Source organism: Rhinoraja longicauda, chromosome 7 (assembly GCF_053455715.1).
Source record: "Rhinoraja longicauda isolate Sanriku21f chromosome 7, sRhiLon1.1, whole genome shotgun sequence".
NCBI classification, from domain to species: Eukaryota; Metazoa; Chordata; class Chondrichthyes; order Rajiformes; family Arhynchobatidae; genus Rhinoraja; species Rhinoraja longicauda.
This window is the reverse complement of record NC_135959.1, coordinates 42462696-42486055: the sequence shown is the minus strand read 5'-3', so window position 1 is coordinate 42486055 and position 23360 is coordinate 42462696. Positions and strand designations below refer to the sequence as shown.

Below are 23360 nucleotides of genomic sequence, written 5' to 3'. Positions count from 1 at the left end.
AGTAGAGTGTTAGTAGAGGGAAATTGGATAGTTCTGCAGTCGAGGAAGAAACGGAGGGCTTTAAGGTCTTTCTGGTGGGGGATGGAGGTGTAGAGTGACTGAACGTCCAGAGTAAAGATGAGCGAGTGGGGGCTCGGAAAGCGGAAGTCATTAAAGAGACGAAGGGCATGTGAGGTATCTTGGACATAGGTCAGGAGAGATTTGACCAGGGGGGATAGGATGGAGTCGAGGTATGTGGAAATTATTTCTGTGGGACTGGAGCAGGCAGAAACAATGGGTCTGCCAGGGCAGTTGTGTTTGTGGATTTTGGGGAGAAGGTAAAACCGGGCTGTGCGGGGCTGGGAAATGATAAGGTTGGAGGCTGTGGAAGGCAGACAGCCAGAAGTGATGAAATCCGAAATGGTGTGCGAGATTAAGGCCTGGTGCTTGTCTGTGGGATAATGGTCCAAGGAGTTCGCCTGGCCTTATCCCAAAACCAGTCCGAGGAAGAGTTTCAACCAGAAACATCACCCATTCCTTCTCTTCAGAGATGCTGCCTGCCCCGCTGAATTACTCCAGCTTTTTGCATCTATCTTCTCTTAACTCCTAATATAGCTCAGCTTGATTATTTATTGGGGAACATTTATCTAAATAGAAGTCAATAACAAATCAACATTTATACATCACCTTCAAAATAACAGTATGCATCACGAGAATACTGTCAAACAAAACATGGATCAGCACAGAAAGATATTAGAGCAAATAATGAAATGCTTAGTTGGGGAGATAGTTAAGAATAAATATTTAAGTTTTTTTTGGAATGGGTTTGTAGGGAAGAGGAAATTTCATAATGTATGGCCTTGGCAACTGTGGGGAGAGCTGATAAACTAGTGACAATTGAATGTTGGGAGGAAAAAGTAATTTCAGAAAAGTTAGGGGAATTCTAAAACATTTAAAGCAGCACAACTAAAATAGGTTGATTCAAAAATGGATTAAAATCACAGGTCAGAAATAACTACTTACCCATCGGCCAATTTTCATACACATGTTTGGCAATGTCCGCTGCCGAGTCATTGGGTGAAAATAGAAATTCTTTTGTTTTTCCGCTGACCAAGATGAGTCGTAAATTAATCTGTTCAAAGAGAAAAGGTGTTACTTCATTTTGGTCCCGAGAAAATTCTAAATACCTGTCTATATTTGTTAACTTGCATTCAAAATTAATGCTGCCAATCAATCACAAAACCAAAACAGTAGCCACTAAATGCCACACTATGCCAAATTATCAAAATGAATTTAATGCTAAAAATCCGTAGGTCAGTTACCTCCATCCAGCATGTGAAAGCAAATGCAGCCACTGGAACATACAACCACACTTCCAAAAGCTGGTAGAAAATGTACTTAAGGACCACCATTAACTTCCAGGTATCATTGTCAATGATGGCAAGGCCCAGCATATCAATGCCAAAACAAGATTACAGCATTTGCAGCCTTGTTCAGGTGGAACTGCAGATGGATGATAAACATGGCTACACCCCAAGACGTGCATTATTAGAGAAGTTAGTCTTCAGCCACTAGAATTCACTCCACATTCTATCAAGAAATAACTGAGTATACTGGATGTAGCAAAGACTATGAGGAAGAAAGCATCCCATCCATCTACTGATGACTTGCACTTCAGAATAGGCATGCCTTCAGCCAAGCTGCTTCAGTCCAATTGCAAGACAAAGTGCTGGAGTAACTCAGCGGGTCAGGCAACATCTCTAGACAACATGGATAGGTGACATTTTGAGTGGGGATCCTTCTTCAGTTTTAACGTCGCATATTCATGTTCCTCAGAGAGGCTTCCTGATCAAGAGTCATGACTATTCATGTTCTTCAGAGGCTAGCTGATCCACTCCATCACTTTGTGTCGTATTTTGTCAACTGGCATCTGCCATTCCTTGAATCTCCTTCTACAAAGCAAAACTGTTATGACTGTGGTTAATCATTCCAGCCAAAGAGACTGCACAATTTTTCCAAGGTAATGTCCTAAACAATTTTCAGTTGGTTCATCAATGACTTGCCTTTCATTGCACAGTCCCTGCCCTAAGGGGATACATGCCCTTGATTTAACATTTTACCCAAGATGCAGAAAATTTGAGTGCACAATTCTCTCAGCACAGATTGAAGAGTCATAGAATACATGTAAAAACCTTTGAAGCGCACCTTGAACCCAAGACTTCCTAACTCTCAGGTTATAACACACTATTTCAGTCAAGAAAATTACAGCTCTAAAACAAACCTCTGTTGGTATTCAGCAGACCAGGCAACAGATGCTGCCCGACTCAGAGTTCCTCCAGCACTTTTCATTTTGGTCAAAGATTCCAGTATCTGCAGTCTCATGTCTTGAAACTGCAACTCCAGACATTTATTATCAACATAAAGATTGTCAATTCACAGCTAACTAAATTTGAGGTTTTATATGAATATGTCTGTTCAAGTGGAAATTTATTAATACTGAGCTAAAATCTCTAAATAAATTGGCAGGACGGAAATATTGCTTAAGAAAATATGCTCACCCGAGAGTCAAGCAGGATGCTAGTCTAACTGCACACCTACATATGGTACCTCTGACAATGTATCACTCTCATGGTTTGGCACTAGATGACAGCTTGGATTTTGTTAAAAAAAATTCTGGAGAACCTGAACCTTCTACCTGATTTAGAGACTAGCGTGCTGCTAATTGACCCACGTTTAACGCATATTCACAAGACTCCAAATGCTGAAACATAGGCTGATTTATGAATAAAAACAGAGTAAAGGTTTCAGTAAACTGATACATGGGCAAAATTGCACAAAGTTTTATGTTGGAATGAAAACAAACAATTGTTGAACAGCAGCAACTATGGAGAAACAGGTAATAAATCAGGTCAATGAGTTCTCATAGGAATGCAAATAGGTGAAGAAAAAGGAGGTAGAGGGGGGACGAGGGGGGACACAGGGTAGAGGGGGGACACAGGGTAGAGGGGGACACAGGGTAGAGGGGGGACAGGGTAGAGGGGGGACAGGGTAGAGGGGGGGACAGGGTAGAGGGGGGGACAGGGTAGAGGGGGGGACAGGGTAGAGGGGGGGACAGGGTAGAGGGGGGGACAGGGTAGAGGGGGGGACAGGGTAGAGGGGGGGACAGGGTAGAGGGGGGGACAGGGTAGAGGGGGGGACAGGGTAGAGGGGGGGACAGGGTAGAGGGGGGGACAGGGTAGAGGGGGGGACAGGGTAGAGGGGGGGACAGGGTAGAGGGGGGACAGGGTAGAGGGGGGGACAGGGTAGAGGGGGGGACAGGGTAGAGGGGGGGACAGGGTAGAGGGGGGGACAGGGTAGAGGGGGGGACAGGGTAGAGGGGGGGACAGGGTAGAGGGGGGGGACAGGGTAGAGGGGGGGGACAGGGTAGAGGGGGGGGACAGGGTAGAGGGGGGGACACAGGGTAGAGGGGGGGACACAGGGTAGAGGGGGGGACACAGGGTAGAGGGGGGGACACAGGGTAGAGGGGGGGACACAGGGTAGAGGGGGGGACACAGGGTAGAGGGGGGGGACACAGGGTAGAGGGGGGGACACAGGGTAGAGGGGGGGACACAGGGTAGAGGGGGGGACACAGGGTAGAGGGGGGGACACAGGGTAGAGGGGGGGACACAGGGTAGAGGGGGGACAGGGTAGAGGGGGGACAGGGTAGAGGGGGGACAGGGTAGAGGGGGGACAGGGTAGAGGGGGGACAGGGTAGAGGGGGGGACAGGGTAGAGGGGGGGACAGGGTAGAGGGGGGGACAGGGTAGAGGGGGGGACAGGGTAGAGGGGGGGGACAGGGTAGAGGGGGGGGACAGGGTAGAGGGGGGGACAGGGTAGAGGGGGGGACAGGGTAGAGGGGGGGACAGGGTAGAGGGGGGACAGGGTAGAGGGGGGACAGGGTAGAGGGGGGACAGGGTAGGGGGGGACAGGGTAGAGGGGGGGGACAGGGTAGAGGGGGGGACAGGGTAGAGGGGGGGGACAGGGTAGAGGGGGGGGGACAGGGTAGAGGGGGGGGACAGGGTAGAGGGGGGGACAGGGTAGAGGGGGGGGACAGGGTAGAGGGGGGGGACAGGCTAGAGGGGGGGGGACAGGGTAGAGGGGGGGGACAGGGTAGAGGGGGGGGACAGGGTAGAGGGGGGACAGGGTAGAGGGGGGACAGGGTAGAGGGGGGACAGGGTAGAGGGGGGGACAGGGTAGAGGGGGGGACAGGGTAGAGGGGGGGACAGGGTAGAGGGGGGGACAGGGTAGGGGGGACAGGGTAGAGGGGGGGACAGGGTAGAGGGGGGGACAGGGTAGAGGGGGGGACAGGGTAGAGGGGGGGACAGAGTAGAGGGGGGGACAGGGTAGAGGGGGGGACAGGGTAGAGGGGGGACAGGGTAGAGTGGGGACAGGGTAGAGGGGGGGACATGGTAGAGGGGGGACAGGGTAGAGGGGGGACAGGGTAGAGGGGGGACAGGGTAGAGGGGGGGACAGGGTAGAGGGGGGGACAGGGTAGAGGGGGGACAGGGTAGAGGGGGGACAGGGTAGAGGGGGGGACAGGGTAGAGGGGGGGACAGGGTAGAGGGGGGGACAGGGTAGAGGGGGGGACAGGGTAGAGGGGGGGACAGGGTAGAGGGGGGGACAGGGTAGAGGGGGGGACAGGGTAGAGGGGGGGACAGGGTAGAGGGGGGGACAGGGTAGAGGGGGGGACAGGGTAGAGGGGGGACAGGGTAGAGGGGGGGACAGGGTAGAGGGGGGGACAGGGTAGTGGGGGGGACAGGGTAGAGGGGGGGGACAGGGTAGAGGGGGGAACAGGGTAGAGGGGGGGACAGGGTAGAGGGGGGGACAGGGTAGAGGGGGGGACAGGGTAGAGGGGGGGACAGGGTAGAGGGGGGGACAGGGTAGAGGGGGGGACAGGGTAGAGGGGGGGACAGGGTAGAGGGGGGGACAGGGTAGAGGGGGGGACAGGGTAGAGGGGGGGACAGGGTAGAGGGGGGGACAGGGTAGAGGGGGGGACAGGGTAGAGGGGGGACAGGGTAGAGGGGGACAGGGTAGAGGGGGACAGGGTAGAGGGGGGGACAGGGTAGAGGGGGGGACAGGGTAGAGGGGGGGACAGGGTAGAGGGGGGGACAGGGTAGAGGGGGGGACAGGGTAGAGGGGGGGACAGGGTAGAGGGGGGGACAGGGTAGAGGGGGGGACAGGGTAGAGGGGGGGACAGGGTAGAGGGGGGGACAGGGTAGAGGGGGGGACAGGGTAGAGGGGGGGACAGGGTAGAGGGGGGGACAGGGTAGAGGGGGGGACAGGGTAGAGGGGGGGACAGGGTAGAGGGGGGGACAGGGTAGAGGGGGGGACAGGGTAGAGGGGGGGACAGGGTAGAGGGGGGGACAGGGTAGAGGGGGGGACAGGGTAGAGGGGGGGGACAGGGTAGAGGGGGGGGGACAGGGTAGAGGGGGGGGACAGGGTAGAGGGGAGGACAGGGTAGAGGGGGGGACAGGGTAGAGGGGGGGACAGGGTAGAGGGGGGGGACAGGGTAGAGGGGGGACAGGGTAGAGGGGGGACAGGGTAGAGGGGGGACAGGGTAGAGGGGGGACAGGGTAGAGGGGGGGACAGGGTAGAGGGGGGGACAGGGTAGAGGGGGGGACAGGGTAGAGGGGGGGACAGGGTAGAGGGGGGGACAGGGTAGAGGGGGGGACAGGGTAGAGGGGGGGACAGGGTAGAGGGGGGGACAGGGTAGAGGGGGGGACAGGGTAGAGGGGGGGACAGGGTAGAGGGGGGGACAGGGTAGAGGGGGGGACAGGGTAGAGGGGGGGACAGGGTAGAGGGGGGGACAGGGTAGAGGGGGGGACAGGGTAGAGGGGGGACAGGGTAGAGGGGGGACAGGGTAGAGGGGGGACAGGGTAGAGGGGGGACAGGGTAGAGGGGGGACAGGGTAGAGGGGGGACAGGGTAGAGGGGGGACAGGGTAGAGGGGGGGACAGGGTAGAGGGGGGGACAGGGTAGAGGGGGGGACAGGGTAGAGGGGGGGACAGGGTAGAGGGGGGGACAGGGTAGAGGGGGGGACAGGGTAGAGGGGGGGACAGGGTAGAGGGGGGGACAGGGTAGAGGGGGGGACAGGGTAGAGGGGGGGACAGGGTAGAGGGGGGGACAGGGTAGAGGGGGGGACAGGGTAGAGGGGGGGACAGGGTAGAGGGGGGGACAGGGTAGAGGGGGGGACAGGGTAGAGGGGGGGACAGGGTAGAGGGGGGGACAGGGTAGAGGGGGGGACAGGGTAGAGGGGGGGACAGGGTAGAGGGGGGGACAGGGTAGAGGGGGGGACAGGGTAGAGGGGGGGACAGGGTAGAGGGGGGGACAGGGTAGAGGGGGGGACAGGGTAGAGGGGGGGACAGGGTAGAGGGGGGGACAGGGTAGAGGGGGGGCAGGGTAGAGGGGGGGCAGGGTAGAGGGGGGCAGGGTAGAGGGGGGCAGGGTAGAGGGGGGCAGGGTAGAGGGGGGCAGGGTAGAGGGGGGCAGGGTAGAGGGGGGCAGGGTAGAGGGGGGCAGGGTAGAGGGGGGCAGGGTAGAGGGGGGCAGGGTAGAGGGGGGCAGGGTAGAGGGGGGCAGGGTAGAGGGGGGCAGGGTAGAGGGGGGCAGGGTAGAGGGGGGCAGGGTAGAGGGGGGCAGGGTAGAGGGGGGACAGGGTAGAGGGGGACAGGGTAGAGGGGGACAGGGTAGAGGGGGACAGGGTAGAGGGGGACAGGGTAGAGGGGGGGACAGGGTAGAGGGGGGGACAGGGTAGAGGGGGGGACAGGGTAGAGGGGGGGACAGGGTAGAGGGGGGGACAGGGTAGAGGGGGGGACAGGGTAGAGGGGGGGACAGGGTAGAGGGGGGGACAGGGTAGAGGGGGGGACAGAGTAGAGGGGGGGACAGAGTAGAGGGGGGGACAGGGTAGAGGGGGGGACAGGGTAGAGGGGGGGACAGGGTAGAGGGGGGACAGGGTAGAGGGGGGGACAGGGTTGGGGTGGGGGACAGGGTAGAGGGGGGGACAGGGTAGAGGGGGGGACAGGGTAGAGGGGGGGACAGGGTAGAGGGGGGACAGGGTAGAGGGGGGGACAGGGTAGAGGGGGGGACAGGGTAGAGGGGGGGACAGGGTAGAGGGGGGGACAGGGTAGAGGGGGGGACAGGGTAGAGGGGGGGACAGGGTAGAGGGGGGGACAGGGTAGAGGGGGGGACAGGGTAGAGGGGGGGACAGGGTAGAGGGGGGGACAGGGTAGAGGGGGGGACAGGGTAGAGGGGGGGACAGGGTAGAGGGGGGGACAGGGTAGAGGGGGGGACAGGGTAGAGGGGGGGACAGGGTGGAGGGGGGGACAGGGTGGAGGGGGGGACAGGGTAGAGGGGGGGGACAGGGTAGAGGGGGGTAGAGGGGAGAGGGGGGTAGAGGGGAGAGGAGAGGGGAGGAGAGGGTGGGAGAGGGTGGGAGAGGGTGGGAGGAGGGGGGAGTTGATGCATTGTAGGAGGTCTGCACATAAACGGGCAAAATTAAATTGTAAATCTAAAGTAAAACCATCAAATTCTGCAAGCATTCAACATGAAAATGGAGAGAAAAAAAAGAATTGACATTTCAGGTCAAATCCCGTCATCACAATTGTAAATGTGTGTTTTGCGTTGCAGAGAGGGGAAGGAGTGCAAACAGCAGTGACTAGCAATCAAATCCAGGCCAACTGCTTGGGCACTAGCTGTGCTCACCGCTACATCAGACCTCCCAACATTTGATTTTACAAATTCATAATTTTGATGTCCAAAATTCAGAATTTTACATCAAAATTCATAATATGGCACGTAATGCAACTTTTCAGCAAAAAAAGTATGCACGCCAAATACGCGTACGCATTGCGCTACATTCATGAGTGAAAAATGACTATTATTTCCAACAGTCTGTAGTTTTTGGATTACATGTACAATATCAGGCCTATCAGGACTATATTCTGCTATTTATATAAAGGTTATTGAACAGAAATACTTTTTACAATACAAAGAAAAACTTGTTTTGTTTTGTTATTTTTATTTTGCTTTTTCCTTACACATCCCAATTCTCTTGGTGTTGAATAAAAGAACAGTGGTCATAAAATGTATGACTAAGTTATGAAGAAAGAGTTTCATTCAAAACTAATTTATTGAAGACATACTCGCTCCAGTGGTCTTAAACAGCAAATCACAACAGTCCATGTCCCCCCCACCCTCCCCTCACCCCCCCCCCCCCACCTCCCTACTCCAACTTTAACTAAACTCCCATCCCTTCCCCCCACCTCCACTCCCCCCTCCATTCCTCCCCCAACCCTACTGCCCTTCCCAACCCCCACCCCCCTTCCTCTGACCCCCACTCCCACCTCCCCTCCCCTTGCACCCCAACCCCCCCCCCCTCCATTCACCCACCCCATCCCCTCTCAACATCAATGGGCCTCACGCTATGCAGCGATGCCAGGGGCGGGGCGAGGCCAGTGGTGAGGCGATGCCAGCGGCGGGGCGAGGCATGTGCTTTGCAGAAAAATGTGAGACAAAATAGGAACGGCAGAACTGAAATAAGAAAGCGGAAACTTTCCGCCAAATGGAAACTTTCCGCCAAATGCAGAAGGGTTGGGAGGTCTGCTATTCCACCATCTCCCACTTAATGCCAATTCCCTATTGCCCTCAATAAAATGCCACCAATTCAAGGCGTTGGTAGTTTCATCTTGTTAGTCATGTCAGTTCAATAACTAACATTGCTTTCTTCTAAGACTGATAATATTGGTTTATTATTGTCAAGTGTACTGAGATACAGTGGAAAAAAATGGTTTCACTGGAGATTCCCAAGTGCATTGACATGATTACCTAACCGCCCTGGGGTTATGACTGTAAATTAATTCATATTCCTTGCTCCAATGGATTCAGCATCTCGCTCAATTCAAGTTTAAAAAAAACATTGAAACGTCAAGAGTGCTTAATTGTTATCTATATAGATGACAATTAAGCACTCTTGACATTTCAATGTTTTTTTTAAACCTGAATTGAGCGAGATGCTAAATATATTTATATATATATTTATTTATTTATTTATATAACTAAAACTCTCATCTTGTTTGTCCTGTGCATTGTGCAATTATGCGCATTTTTGTTCTGTTTGTTTATGTGTGTGGTTTTCACCCACACACACGATACCCGACAATTTTAGGACCACTTTACTCACCGTTGTCCTGGGGAGTGTTTAACACACGTTTCATTCAAATTGGTCTTATATTTTTCAAGTTAGAGAGATTTTAAAGTTTAAAAATCACCTTCTTAAGCTGACCTTGCCATGTTCAGTAAGAAAATAATTGCAGATGCTGGTACAAATCGAAGGTATCACAAAAAGCTGGAGTAATTCAGCGGGTCAGGCAGCATTTCAGGAGAGAAAAAAATGGGTGACATTACGGGCCTAGACCCTTCTTCAGACTGATGTTGGGGGAGGGGGCGGGACAAAGAAAGGATGTAGATGGAGACAGGAAGACAGTGGGAGTACTGGGAAGGGGGAGGGGAAGAAAGGGATAGAGGAGCTATCTAAAGTTAGAGAAGTCAATGTTCATACCACTGGGGTGTAAGCTGTTCAAGCAAAATATGAGGTGCTGTTCCCCAATTTGCAATGGGCCTCACTATGACAACAGAGGAGGCCCATGACAGAAAGGTCATACTGGGAGTGGGAGGGGGAATTGAAGTGCTCAGCCACTGGGAGATCAAGTTGGTTAAGGCGGACTGAGTGAAGGTGTTGAGCGAAACGATCGCCGAGCCTGCGTTTGGTCTCGCCGATGTAGAGAAGTTGACATCTGGAACAGCGGATACAATAGATGAGGTTGGAGGAGGTGCAGGTGAACCTCTGCCTCACCTGGAAAGACTGTTTGGGTCCTTGGATGGAGTCGAGGGGGGAGGTAAAGGGACAGGTGTGGCATCTCCTACGGTTGCAGGGGAAAGTGCCTGGGGAGGGGGTAGTTTGGGTGGGATGGGGCGAGTGGACCAGGGAGTTACGGTGGGAACGGTGTCCGCGGAAGGAAGAAAAGGGAGGAGATGGGAAGATGCGGCCAGTAGTGGGATCCTGTTGGAGGTGACGGAAATGTTGGAGGATAATTTGTTGCAGAAGAACCTCTTTATTCCTATACTGAAATCATCTCGTTATGAAGGCCAACATGCCATTAGCTTTCTTCACTGCCTGCTGTACCTGCATGCCAACTTTCAGTGACTGGTGTACGACACCCAGGTCTCGCTGCACTTCCCCCTTACCTAACCTGACACCATTGAGATAATAATCTGCCTCCTTGTTTTTGCCGCCAAAGGGGATAACCTCACATTTATCTACATAATACTGCATCTGCCCACTCACTCAACCTGTCCAGGTCACATTGCAACCTCCTGACATCCTCTTCGCAGTTCACACTGCCACCCAGCTTTGTGTCATATGCAAACTTGCTTGTGTTACTTCTAATTCCTTCATCCAAATCATTAATATATACTATTTACCATATATATTAATGTGGTGGGGGGGGGGGGGGGGGGAGAGAAGGGGGAGTTCAGGAGGGGAGAGGATATATTAATGAGTGGGGGGGGTGGAGTGGGGAAGAGGAGGGGGAGTTCGAGAGGGGAGAGGGAGTTCGGGAGGGGAGAGGGAGTTCGGGAGGGGAGGGTGCTAGACCAATGCAGGAGAGGTTTTGGGTCGTATTAAGGGGGGAGTGAAGTGGGTAAGGGGGGGGGATAAGCGGGGACGCCCTCCGCTCTCCTCTCCCCACTCTCCAACACCTGGGAGGACACTCCGAGCAGGAGGGAGATGGTCAGACTGATGGTCCACTGATCCTTCCCTTCAACCCACAGCGTCCTCGAGGGGCTGGGAAACCTCGGCGATGACAAACCCCCACGAAAACCAGCTATGACCGAAGTTGAGAGCAAGCATGCAGACCCTGTAAGTACTGATAGGGCTCCCGTTCGCCGCAGTGAGGTGGGGGCCGCGTTTGCCCGCACGGATGTCGGCGATGGAAGAAGGCAGGACGCTCACCTTCCATGAGGAACCGACCCTCGGTGCGGCGATCCCAAGATAGATCTGGCCGGCTGCCGAAGAAATCACTGACGGCCGGCCCCTACATTTCCCTGGAATGCACAAGGCAGGCGACATTGCTTGGCTGCTGGTCCCCAGTGGCGGTGATAATAGCACCAGCCCCCTCAGCTGGTGTTTGGTGGTATCGGTGATGGTGCTGACTGGGCCGACCACCAGCGACCTCTGGTGGCCTCCAGCAGTATAGAGGTGGTGCTGACTGGGCCGGCCACCAGCGACCTCTGCTGGCGTGGGATGGAACTGCTGACGGGCCGTGTGGGGACGACGTGCCTGCGCCGGTGTGCCCGATGGCAGCCGGATTTTGCCGTGGAGGTCGCCCTGAGACGCGGTCGACGGAGGCCCCGACCTGCTGTGCGCTTCCCGACACCGCTGAGACAACAGCCACCGCTTCCAGTTCCTCCTGACAGGCCATCCACAACTGGTCAGCGTGCTCGCCCTCCGTGGTGGTGAAGGAATCGCTGGCGAGCTGCAGGCGGATGTCGGCTGGAAGCTGCCGAAGGTAAGCATGTTTAAACAAGAAACAGGGCTCATGGTCGCCCACGAGGGCGAGCATATCTTCCTGGAGGGCCGACGGCCACCGAGGCCCACCATACGCAGAATCCGAGTTGCCCGCTCGGAGTCGCTAAGGCCAAACCTGCTGATGAGCAGGGCCTTGAGGCCCGCATATTTGTTAGCTGCACTTTTGCTTCTAGTGCTGCATTGTGTTTTGTCCAGATTGCATTCTCCAGATTACAATAAACAATGGCTCAGATTTTATGTTGCAAAAGTATTCAACACCCCAAAGCGTTGCTGAGAATTTAAATTTGAAATAGTTTACAGCAGTCCATTTAAAGTTGATATTCCCGAGACGAACAATCAAGACAATGTTTAAAGGAAAATTACACACTCTGAGCATCTTTCATATCTTTACGGATTTTTGCTTCAAAATGATTTTACAGCCAATTTGCACACACCAGGGCCCCATAAAAAGCAATAACAAGATTTATTTTATTTTATAGTTACATCAATACATGATCAACCAGGACAATTCCCACTTTTTGAAAATTATCAAAGATTTTTTTAAACCGTCCAAGAAGACAGAAGGTGTTTTAGTTCAACATAACATCCAAAACATGGCACCATTGACAAGGGAATGTTTCCATTGTACTGCACTCTGAAATGGAATTCAATGAAATAGGATTTCTGATTCAGCGACATCAGTGTGGATTTTAAATTAATGCCTTCTGTAAAAGCTTCAGCAAATCATTTCTAACATCCAAGCACAGGTGCCGTACAGTGGATGAAATAGATTCCTGTTTCCTATAGACATAGCATGGTGAGAAACAATATAGGGCAAGCTTGCTATATGGTGTTGGATTGAGTTTTGAACAATAAATAATAATGGGTTGAAATAGCTGCACATTACTTGTCAATGGCAAAAAAAATAGCTCTTCAAGAGCAGACCAATAACATGGAGAAATTGTAGATCACAATGTCAATGAAACTAGAACTGTTACCGTAGATCAACCTCTCCTAGCTTTGTTCCAATTTAAATAATTTGACTATCCCTGCTGGGATAATGGCTATCACACTTTGCTTGCACAACTCCTTCTACAAAAATAAAGATTATATTCAATTCGCCATTGATTACATTGAAGCAGCACGTATTTAAAAAAAGAATCCAGTATTAAAAATTTTACCAAGGAATTTCTACTTCAGGTTATTTGAACGGAATAACTAATTTAAAATGTGCCCAATACAAACTAAATCTTCCTCAACTCTATCTAGCTAACCACATTAATTACAATCATAAATTTAAAGGTTTATTATAAAAGGCAAAATAAAATACTAGAGTACCAAATACTGAAAATAAATCAAATTCCTTGGGATTCCTTAAGAGACAGAAATTCATTCCCATTCTCCTCACCAAATCCTGGGAAATATAATTCAGTTCCTACAATGCATTTTCAGTACGATTAAATCCACACAAAGTTATAAAAATCCAAATTGCAATTTTAAAAAAAATCAATTACTCAAATATACAGCAGCACTCTCGCATAGCCACTGGAGCTAATGTCTTACGGTTTCAAAGACCTGGGTTCAATCCTGCCTCTGGGATGTTTGCACTTTCTCCCTTGACATGTGGGTTTCTTCCCTGCAGGTTGGTATATTAATTGGCCATTATAAACTGTCCATAGTGTGTAAATGAATGGTAGAATCTGGAAGGGGTGGGCAGTTGATAGGAATGGGGAGAAAATAAAATGGATTAGTATAGAATTAGAGTAATAACGGGCGCTAGATGGTCGGTGCGGACTCAAGATGAAGGGCCTGTCTCCCTGCTGAATGTCTCAGTGAAGCTTGAGCTGCAAACGCTATTTTAAGCACCCACTTCTAAACTCCACAGCAACTTCATCTGCATTGTTTACAGCTTGAGGAACCTTGGTGCAGAGTTGATGACCTGAATTCTGAGATTTGGACAGTGCAACGCATTGGGAAAGGGGAAAAGAATTGGATAAAACCTCCAGAAGTCAGTCACTGTGCAAAAATCAACTACAGTAGAATTTATCATTCCAGAGGGAGAGGGTGGCACTCAAACATTTAAAACTGGAAAAAACACAGTAGTATGTAAAATCCTAGAATTATCATTAAGGTGTGGTTATAGAGTTATAAAAAAAAATAGTAATAGAACTGGACACTCAATGCGATTCGTGAAAGGAAATCATGTTTGACAAATCATGTGTGTTTTGGGGTTGTAACTAGCAGAATATTCTGAGGCAAAGAGGTTGAGGCAATGACCTTGAGAAGGCCTTGGAAGTAAAATATAACTTTGATTAAGTGTTGATTAATAGGCAGAAAATAGACATTATAAATAGGCCATTTTTGCGATAGAAGGGGGTAAAACAAGTGGGTTACAGCTGGCAAACATGATTAAAATGATGTGTACGAAAGTGGTGTTTAGATTCCTGAGGCAATGGAACTGGCTCGAGGGAAGGTGAGACCTATACAAGTTGAACAGGTCACAGACAGTTTTGGCACCACATCCTTGCTGGGGTATTTGTTAGTGCTGTTGCGAAGGATTTAAACAAATATGGTACATGTACACCCAAGCAGGGAGGCAGGAAAAGGAAGCAAAGATGGAAATGGAAGACAGATAAAAAAGAAAGGAAAAAACAAGCAGCAAATATAGACAAAAACAGACCCACCAGATGAGGTTTATATACAAGGAAAGGTGGAACAAAAGACAAAATTCAGAATTCTCAATCTAAATACACATAACAACCAAAATAAAATCAGTGAACTAACAGCACATGGAGACAAATGGATATAATTCAACAGAAATAACTGGAAATACATTATTCAGACTTTTGACTTCTTGAGGAAAAGTCCTCAAAGGTTATTGGCAAATAGGTAATGAAATAAGTATAAGAGGCGATCTAGCCAGAGAAGAAATGGAATCCATTTGTGAGATGGTAGAAAATAGTATGGTAGAGATAACTATGGTAGGAGTAACGTATAGATACTCAAATAGAAGTCAAACCTTGGAAAGGAATACAAAACAAGAAAAAGGGTGGATAAAAACGTAGCATTTTAATTTATGTAAATTGGGTAGAACGAGTTAGAAATAGTAAACAGTGAATTAATTCATTGAGTGCATTTCCGATAGTTTCCTAGAGTAATAATGAGTCGGCTATTTTGGCTCTGGTTATGTCTAACACGACAAGTTTAATAATGCCCTCATCAAATTGGGGCATTAACCTTAATACTAAATTTAAATCTTTATAGAATTGTCTGTTTTCTTTCAAATTAATACATTTGAATCTGCTCCTCGAAGTTTCCAGTGCATGTACTACCTAATCATTTAGTGAAAATATCTGATGCGATTGGATGATGCTTGTCTTTTGTTGGACTATTCTCTAATGCTGAAAGTAAAATATGCACTTCTCTGGATGATCACCAACACTCTTGTATTGCACTTAACATTTATATCACTTTCCAGCATACAGCAGATAACTCAAGTCATTATGAAATGAATTGTCTTAATTAACAGGTTTTGCCCAGTACATAAGCATATACTCCACATTATAAAGATGTGATATGTGCAATTCAGGCATGATGCACATTCTCAACTATTTGATGTACAATGGTATTAAATTAAGCAATATAATTTTAAATAAATATGCTCCATTTCTGTTCTGTTCATTTACCAAACTGAACAAACATTTTGTCTGAAAGTAAAATCTCACATTCCATCCGAGACAATTTGATACATCTTTCCACAAAATTTGCATACTTGTTTATATTTTCAGTGTTGGTTAGATTCTTCTGAACAGAAATCAATGAATACAAAGTTGTGCTATGCTGAAGTGCAGTGATGGGAAAGCATGAGACCTGAATGTTTGCGCTCACATCCCTTGGGCTCAGATTCTCATCATCAGCCTCTGATGAGAAATTGGATAAACTAAGGTAAATGGGCACAGCAAACGAGCAGAATTGGAAACCGATAGGGCCACAAATAACATGTACAGAAGCTTATAATCTACAAACCTTCCTCATCAACTCAACAGAACACTCAATTGTTTTATTTATGAATGGAAACTATCTGATAGCATTCTAGTCAGCCAAGAGTGGCACCGAACAGATGTTATTTTCAATAATTCTTTGAACAATACCAACAAATTTTCAAGTTCCTCCATAGGTCCTCAGGAAAAGGTGACTAATTAACACCCAATGAGTTGATTCTGAACACCATAATATTAGAAAGTGTTGTCAGCAGTGAAATCAAGCAGTACTTGTTTATGAATACATGCCCATCAACGTTTATTTTCAATGTTACCCACACCTTTCTCAGCTCAGAACCAAGCGACTTCCTTTGATATCTATGGAGCACTTAATAGAGTAGTGCATCAGGAAACCTGGTAAAACTGAAGTCAAAAATTCAAACAGAGAGAGATGAATGCAATTCTCTGAGGTGAATCATCCCAGTCCTAGGGCCTTAAAGCAGAAATTATTCAGGGCAATATCCTAAACCTAACCATTTCCAGCTGCTTCCTCAATAATAATTTCTAGCATTAGATCAGTGTGGGCATGTAATCTGATGATTGCATAATGTTTAATTCCAATCACAAATCCTGAAAATGAAGCTCTCCAAGATTGCAAGCAATAAAATCTAAACCTTCAGACCTAGGCAATACAGTAAAATCTAACCCATGTGCCAGGCATATACATCTCCAACAAGATACCCATCAACATCCTAGGGGCTAGCATTGACTGGAAACTTATCAGAATACCCACAAAGATAGACAAAAATAGCAAAGGTCATGTAGATGGATATGCTGTGGCAAGCCTAAATCACCAAAGCCTATCCATAATTTTCAAAGTCCAGACAAGGCTGTACGGGAATATTGTCCAATTACCTGAATGGCTGCATCGGCAAAAGCATGCAAGCAGCTCCACAGCACAAAGCAACTCAACTGACACCCCACTCAAAGTGCACTATAGCTACTCACCTACACTATTCCTACACCACTCAGGCCTACAAACTCACGCACCATGGACATGGGTATTTGTCCACGGTTCATTCCAAATTATACACCATGCTGAGGGTCATTCCAAATTACACACCATCCTGACTTGAACTATCAAGCCATTCCTTCATCATTGAGTTGAAATCCTCAAATTCCCCATACAATAAACATGGGGTATCATCACCAGACACGACAAGTGGTTTTCCAAGGTACCACAATTAGTTGACAAATACTGATGCTGCCAGTGATTACCACATCCTATAACTTATTCCCTTCCTGATCAGAAAGCAAAATAAGTATAAATTAATCCATGCTAAAACATATAACAAGCAAACAAATTGCCAGTCCAAGCTTCCAAATGTAAACTCCTCTACAGCCAAGATTCAACCTGGTATTCCAATCTCCTCCTGCCCACACCATATTTCATGCTCCCCACCTTTCCAATTCTGGTCTATTTCTCATTCAATCTTCTGTTCCATCATCAATAGCAAATTCATGACCTTCATTACGGCATGACTAATCTCTTTTTTAAAACTTTCTCCGATAGCCTCCAAACCTTCCGTTCTTCTCTTTCCTGAATAGCTTACTGCCACATTTGTTAGACTGCAGACACTTCTGTTTAGTAAAATTACCTTGTCAACGTGCCATATTTTGGATGTGATATTTAATCTAGGCCCTGCAAGCTATGTCAGGAGGATACAAAGAGATACAATAGATCTATAATTGACAAAGAGCAGGAAAGGTTTATTCATTAATGAACTTTTTTAGTCATTATCATTTTGTTCTTTGTGAGAGTTTTACGCATGCGGTCTATTGCATGTTCTGCATTACCACATGTACTGGCTGAAAAAACCCCTGAATATTTTGAAATGATCTGAAAGATACTTTCAAAGGTATTTATTCACAAAATGCTGGAGTAACTCAGCAGGTCAGGCAGCATCTCAGGAGAGAAGGAATGGGTGACGTTTCGGGTCGAGACCCTTATTCAGACTTTCTTTCAGACTTCAGAAAAGTGAAAGATACTTTCGCTTTTCCTTCCATTAAAATAAACTATGCAAGTATGAACTCATAGTCAAGTCAAGTCAATTTTATTTGTATAGCACATTTAAAAACAACCCATGTTGACCAAAGTGCTGTACATCAGTTCAGGTACTAAGAACGAACATACAATGGCACACAAACATAACAGCACATACATAAACTGTTCACAGTGCCCCCTCAGAGGGCCTCAAACGCTAGGGAGTAGAAATAGGTTTTGAGCCTGGACTTAAAGGAGTCAATGGAGGGGGCAGTTCTGATGGGGAGAGGGAAGCTGTTCCACTGTCTAGGAGCTGCAACCGCAAAAGCGCGGTCACCCCTGAGCTTAAGCCTAGACCGCGGGATAGTCAGTAGCCCCAAGTCCGCCGACCTGAGGGACCTGGAGATAGAGTGGTGGGTTAGAAGATTTTTGATATATGGGGGGGGGGGGGGGGCAAGCCCGTTTAGGGCTTTGTATGTGAATAGGAGGAGCTTGAAGTTGAATCTGAACTGTACTGGGAGCCAGTGGAGAGAGGCCAGAATCGGGGTGATGTGGTCCCTTTTACGGGTACCCGTCAGGAGCCTCGCTGCGGCGTTTTGGACCAATTGCAGGTGGGACAGGGATGATTGGCTGATCCCAGTGTATAGGGAGTTGCAGTAGTCTAGGCGGGAGAAAATGAATGCGTGGATGATTTTTTCAATGCCGTCAAATTGGAGGAATGGTTTGATTTTAGCTATGGTACGAAGCTGGCTTTTACCACAGCGTTAACTTGCTTGTCAAACTTTAATGCAGAGTCAAATATCACGCCAAGGTTTTTGACATGCGGTTTGACTAGGGATAGGCTTCCAAGGCTGCCTGTTATCGTTTTGATGGAGTCCGGGGGGGGGATAGGATGACCTCAGACTTGCTCTCGTTTAGTTGAAGGAAGTTCTGTGCCATCCAACATTTTATGTCCTCAAGGCAGTGCATGAGGCTGATTAAATTTGACCGGTTGTTGGGTTTCAGGGGGAGATAAAGCTGTGTGTCATCCGCATAGCAGTGGAAAGAAATGCCGTGACTTTGAATGATTTGAATGATTGTTATTTGGACCTTTACTAACATTAAACCCGAAATGTGATGATATTAAAAATTGGCAGTGACACAAAAAACTATCCGTAAAAATATTTCAGAGTATCATACTTAACAACTCTGTGCAGAGACTTAAAGGAGAAAATTTTGTTCATAGCAATTCCTCCTCCCTGTGATGTTCGTTTTGCTGAATGTAGATACAAACGAAAGGAAACTGCTCGCACAAGAGAAACTGTTCTCACTTCAATCCGGTCAAGGTATCGTGATGTTCACAAGAACGGAGGTTTAGTTCAATTCTTTAATGAAGGCTAGTAAAGGCAATAATGCCAGACAACTGCATAGCACCTTAGATTACAATTTTGTTTTTTCTTGGGAAGTCAAACTAATATATAATCCCGTGACTAATGAAGATAAAGCACATCAATGGGGGAGATCTTCTATAAGGCTTTATGTTACTGTTTGCAAGTCCCAGGATTGACATTGGGATGAAGATATGTTCCAATATGTTGACTCAATGCCAATTATGTAGAAAATGCTGAAATTTAAGCCATCTCTAATTCAATGGAACAATTTAATAGAAACACAAGCAAGACGAGGCACAATATTTTCATCTTTACAAATTGGTTGACACTACAATTAAAAGTATTCCAGTTGTAATGTAATGCAAACACAGTTTGTATAATTCCCAACATGTCAGTACCACATTCTCTTCCCCTTTCTAAACCTTGTTCGATGAACAGTCACATTTATCCTAGGGACCCAAATGTTAAAATAACTTTTATAACTATCAGGGAGAACAAAACATTTTCATACAAAAAAAATCAAATTCAATAATTCAAATGGGTTACGGAACAATGTTCACTACAGCCTATTTCAAATAACTACTACCCCAGGTTAACAAAAGTATATGTAGCGAGAATACTTTTCCCCCTTAATAAAATCTTAAAAGACCACATATTTAGAAATGACATATTTAAACCACATATTTTGAATATTACTATCACAAAAAAAAAGAAATTTCAGGTTGATATATTCCTTTCTCTTCTGCACCTGAATCTCACTTCAGGTTAGCCTTAAAAGAGAGTATAGCAAGTCCCTGATTACCTGTGCTATAAGGAGATCTCCAAACACTGCACACAGACCTGAAGACAAAGCTTTTAACATCAGCTAAGAACACATTAATATCCTATTCTGATCATTGAAAATAATAATTTATTCGAGGCCCCAATTCAAATCTCAAAATTTGGTATTATAAATCTGTAAACCTGCAAAATTTGGAAGTTCTGTTCTGTACATGTGGAACAGAATTGATTTTTAAGGCATGTCTCTTGTGAAATAGAAACAAAACAGTAACTTGAAAAAAACTGAAGCAATTTTAATGCGCATCTCCTGCTGCAGAAATTACTCTGCAACAGAGTGGACAGTTACTACATCAGTGAGCAGCAGGCAATACTGGAGAAACAGCCTCAAAACCGTAACATCCTAACTCAGGTGAGAATTAGAACAGATAAAGGTCCCATGCCAGATTTTAACACATAAACTAAGATTTGTAACAATGCCCTGATGGAGGCTGCACCAGAAGCTGACATTCAGGTGAAGTATTAAATCAAGACTTTATATACTCAATTAGGAAGTTCCAAAATATCAATTTACCAGATAGAAAAGATGCTGTCCCTGGTTCTCTGGACAACATTTATCTCTCAACTAACATTACTAAAACAGATTGCGTCATTATCCCAGTTTCATTCACAAGATCTTGAGATAAAGTAAGCAACTGTTTCTTACAACTGTTTCAAAACAAAAACTTGAATGTAAAGTGCTTGAGATATCCTGAGCAACTGAAAAATGTACTTCTAATGGAAGTTATTTACTATACGAAATTTGTAATATATGGTTGTTTATGTGATTAGTTAGTTAACAAAATGCTTCTGTACTAAATAATACTTATATTATAATGAAAATATTTTTTAGGTCTTGCATGTCTCAAATTGTTTTTGTATAGATCACTGCTTGATGTTTGAAGTAACTTAAAAATACAAATTACATGTGGCATTGTTTGAAATAATAGTTAACTTTCTCATTGTTCTTATCAACCTAAAGGTAATGCAAAGGAAGGATCAAACTGCTGCTTTCTTTCAAATATAAAACAGAAAAACAACTATAACTTTTATGACGACTCTTCATCTGAACTACATTAACTATTTATTTTCCACAGATGCTGCCTGACCCACTGTTACAGCATTTTTTTATTTATTTTGCAGATTTCAAGCAGTTATTTTATTACTACCTCCGTTTGCTTTCGGAGTCACCTTTTCTTATCTGGACTGCACCACCCAAAAGTAAGGTGTCACCAGATTAAAGGTTGCTTTACAGTTGCCATTCTTTTGTAAATACAACTAACTGTTCGGTAAATATGAACACTGCAAAATACACAATACTGTGATTTTATACTTGATATTGTTAATGCATTGCTAAGGATTGACCACTCTTAAATAGTTTTGAATAACACAATGCAGTGAAGAAATGCTTGGTATTCAAGTGTTTAATTGTCCTATGTGCCAGCAACCAACAGCGAAATTCTTATTTGCTGCAAGCTTTCTTCAAGATTCATGTGGCATTACTGAAAACACTTGTATTTATTATTTTACAGAAATGTATTGGGTTTCTAATTGTATATCCCTATGCCCATACTTTTATACCACTACTTTGTCATTGGTTCCATGTCTGCGGTAATGGATATTCAAAAATGATATACTAATGATATTTTGTCTTGTCATTGTTACGTTAAACGACAAAGAAATTACAAAGAAAGAAAAACAATCTCAACATATTTTATTTCCACCAATAGTTAACTAATGTAGGGACAACCACAATTATAACATGAAAATATGCACACATTCCATTCGCATTTTTACCCTGAAATAGCTAATTAATTTATGGATCAGAAGGAAACAAACGCAAACAAACCGGTTCTGTTAAATGTCAGTGCAATAATGCCCAAACAGGAGCCGCCCCAAAATCTTACGTATATTTGATTAAATATTAAAAGGTAGGAATTTTTAAAGGAACACGCCTCATTAAAATTCCGTGGGCCGATTTTCGAAAACAACACCACCTAAAAATTGTATCGAGTCAATGTTTTCAGATCACTGTGTATCGGGGCAGCATTTAAAGCAGGGATCCTTTCAATAAAGGCAACCTCTCGACGTGAAGTGTGTGATTAAATCAGACGAGCTGCCAGTTGTAAAAACAAAACACAGAGCCGCAGATGGAAACTGCAGAGTTTCCTCTCCACGAAGTTGTTAAAACCCTTCCTCATTTGAAAGGGAGAGGCTGCGACCACCACTGAGCGCAGCCGGCCGGCTTCCGATTGATCCCTACCTTCACCTCCGAGGAGTTGGGATGTAAAGCCTGGTTTAATAATGAGCAAAAGAACGGCGAGAGAAGAATATGTAACCCGTGTAATTTCCCTTACCATGTCCGCCGGTGTACAACTTGACATTTTAAATTTGTATCCGCCTATGAATCACTCCCAGTGTTTATCCGCAGAACTCTCCGTCCGATCTGCCCACCACGATGAGGAAAAAAACGAGAGAAAAAATTCAGACTCAAACCAAAGTCCTTCTTTAAACCGAGCAGTTCCAGAGAAAGACGGATAGAATTGTTTTTTTTCCCTCAAAAAGATTTTTTTGTTTTTGTTTGGCCGGTGGTCTCCGCACAACGAAGAAACAGCCAGAGAGTCAAGTTCAAAGGCTGCGGCGCTGCCGCCGTGACTTGGAGGGATGGAGGTTGAAGATCTCCTTGAAGACCGACGGCTGGACGAGCCCGCGGTCAACGACGTCGATGCTGACAGGAAAATAAACCTTGCCTTGTCCCTTTCATATTCCAGAAGGACGGGCTTGCTCAAGCGTTCATTCTGCTTTCCTTTCTGCAAGACAAATCCCTATCCAGCCGCTCGACCTGTCATTTTGTTTCCCCCTATCTCTCTCGCTTTCAAACAAACATGGCGCAGGGGAGAAGGCTGATCAGCGAGCGCCTGGCAGCCGAGTTCTTTCCGGTCCAGGGTCTGCCGGGAATTGTAGTCGTTCCGCAGGGACGGCTTTCATCTGTCGTAGTTAGGATGTCAGCCATGTAGCGACTACATTTCCCGCAAGGCCGCGCGAGTGGCCTGCCGCATCTGAACGCACTGTGGATGCGCTCCCACACGTTGCGTGTGTTGGGATCACGTGTGTGGGCATTTAAAGGAGGAGTCTCCAACACAAGCAGCAAAAATAAAACAACCTGCCCACTGGAGTGAGAGGAACAGCTCTAACATGTCAAATCATTACCTGTTCTGGTGACAGAGGTGTATAAGATCATAAGGGGAATAGAGTACGGCAATCAAGAAACAGAGGACAGGTTTATGGTGAGAGGGAAAATATTTAGATTTAGAGTCATAGAGTGATGCAGTGTGGAAACAGGCCCTTCAGTCCAACTTGTCCACAACGGCCAACGTGTCCCAGCTACACTAGTCCCAACTGTTTGTGCTTGGTCCATATCCCTCCATCCCTGTACCTGTCTAACTGTTAAACGTTGGGATAGTCCCAGCCTCAACTACCTCCTCTGGCAGCTTGTTCCATGCACCCACCACCCTTTGTGTTAAAAGATTAACAGATTCCTATTAAATCTTTTCCCCTTCACATTGAACCT

The 23360-nt window shown here is 46.9% G+C and overlaps 1 protein-coding gene across 1 annotated transcript in view; it reads right to left on the bottom strand.

Annotated features, from left to right (window-relative positions):
• The window catches only part of ubl3a (ubiquitin-like 3a), a 33249-nt gene extending 10527 nt beyond the window's left edge, over positions 1-22722 (bottom strand). The window contains exons 1-3 of the mRNA XM_078402373.1: positions 22540-22722; positions 22147-22235; positions 1003-1111 (exon numbers count right to left, since the gene is read on the bottom strand). Coding sequence (XP_078258499.1) covers positions 1003-1111; positions 22147-22173 — 136 coding nt within the window. The 5' untranslated portion in view covers positions 22174-22235; positions 22540-22722. The remainder of the gene's footprint in view (positions 1-1002; positions 1112-22146; positions 22236-22539) is intronic.
• Between the last annotated feature and the right edge of the window lie 638 nt (positions 22723-23360).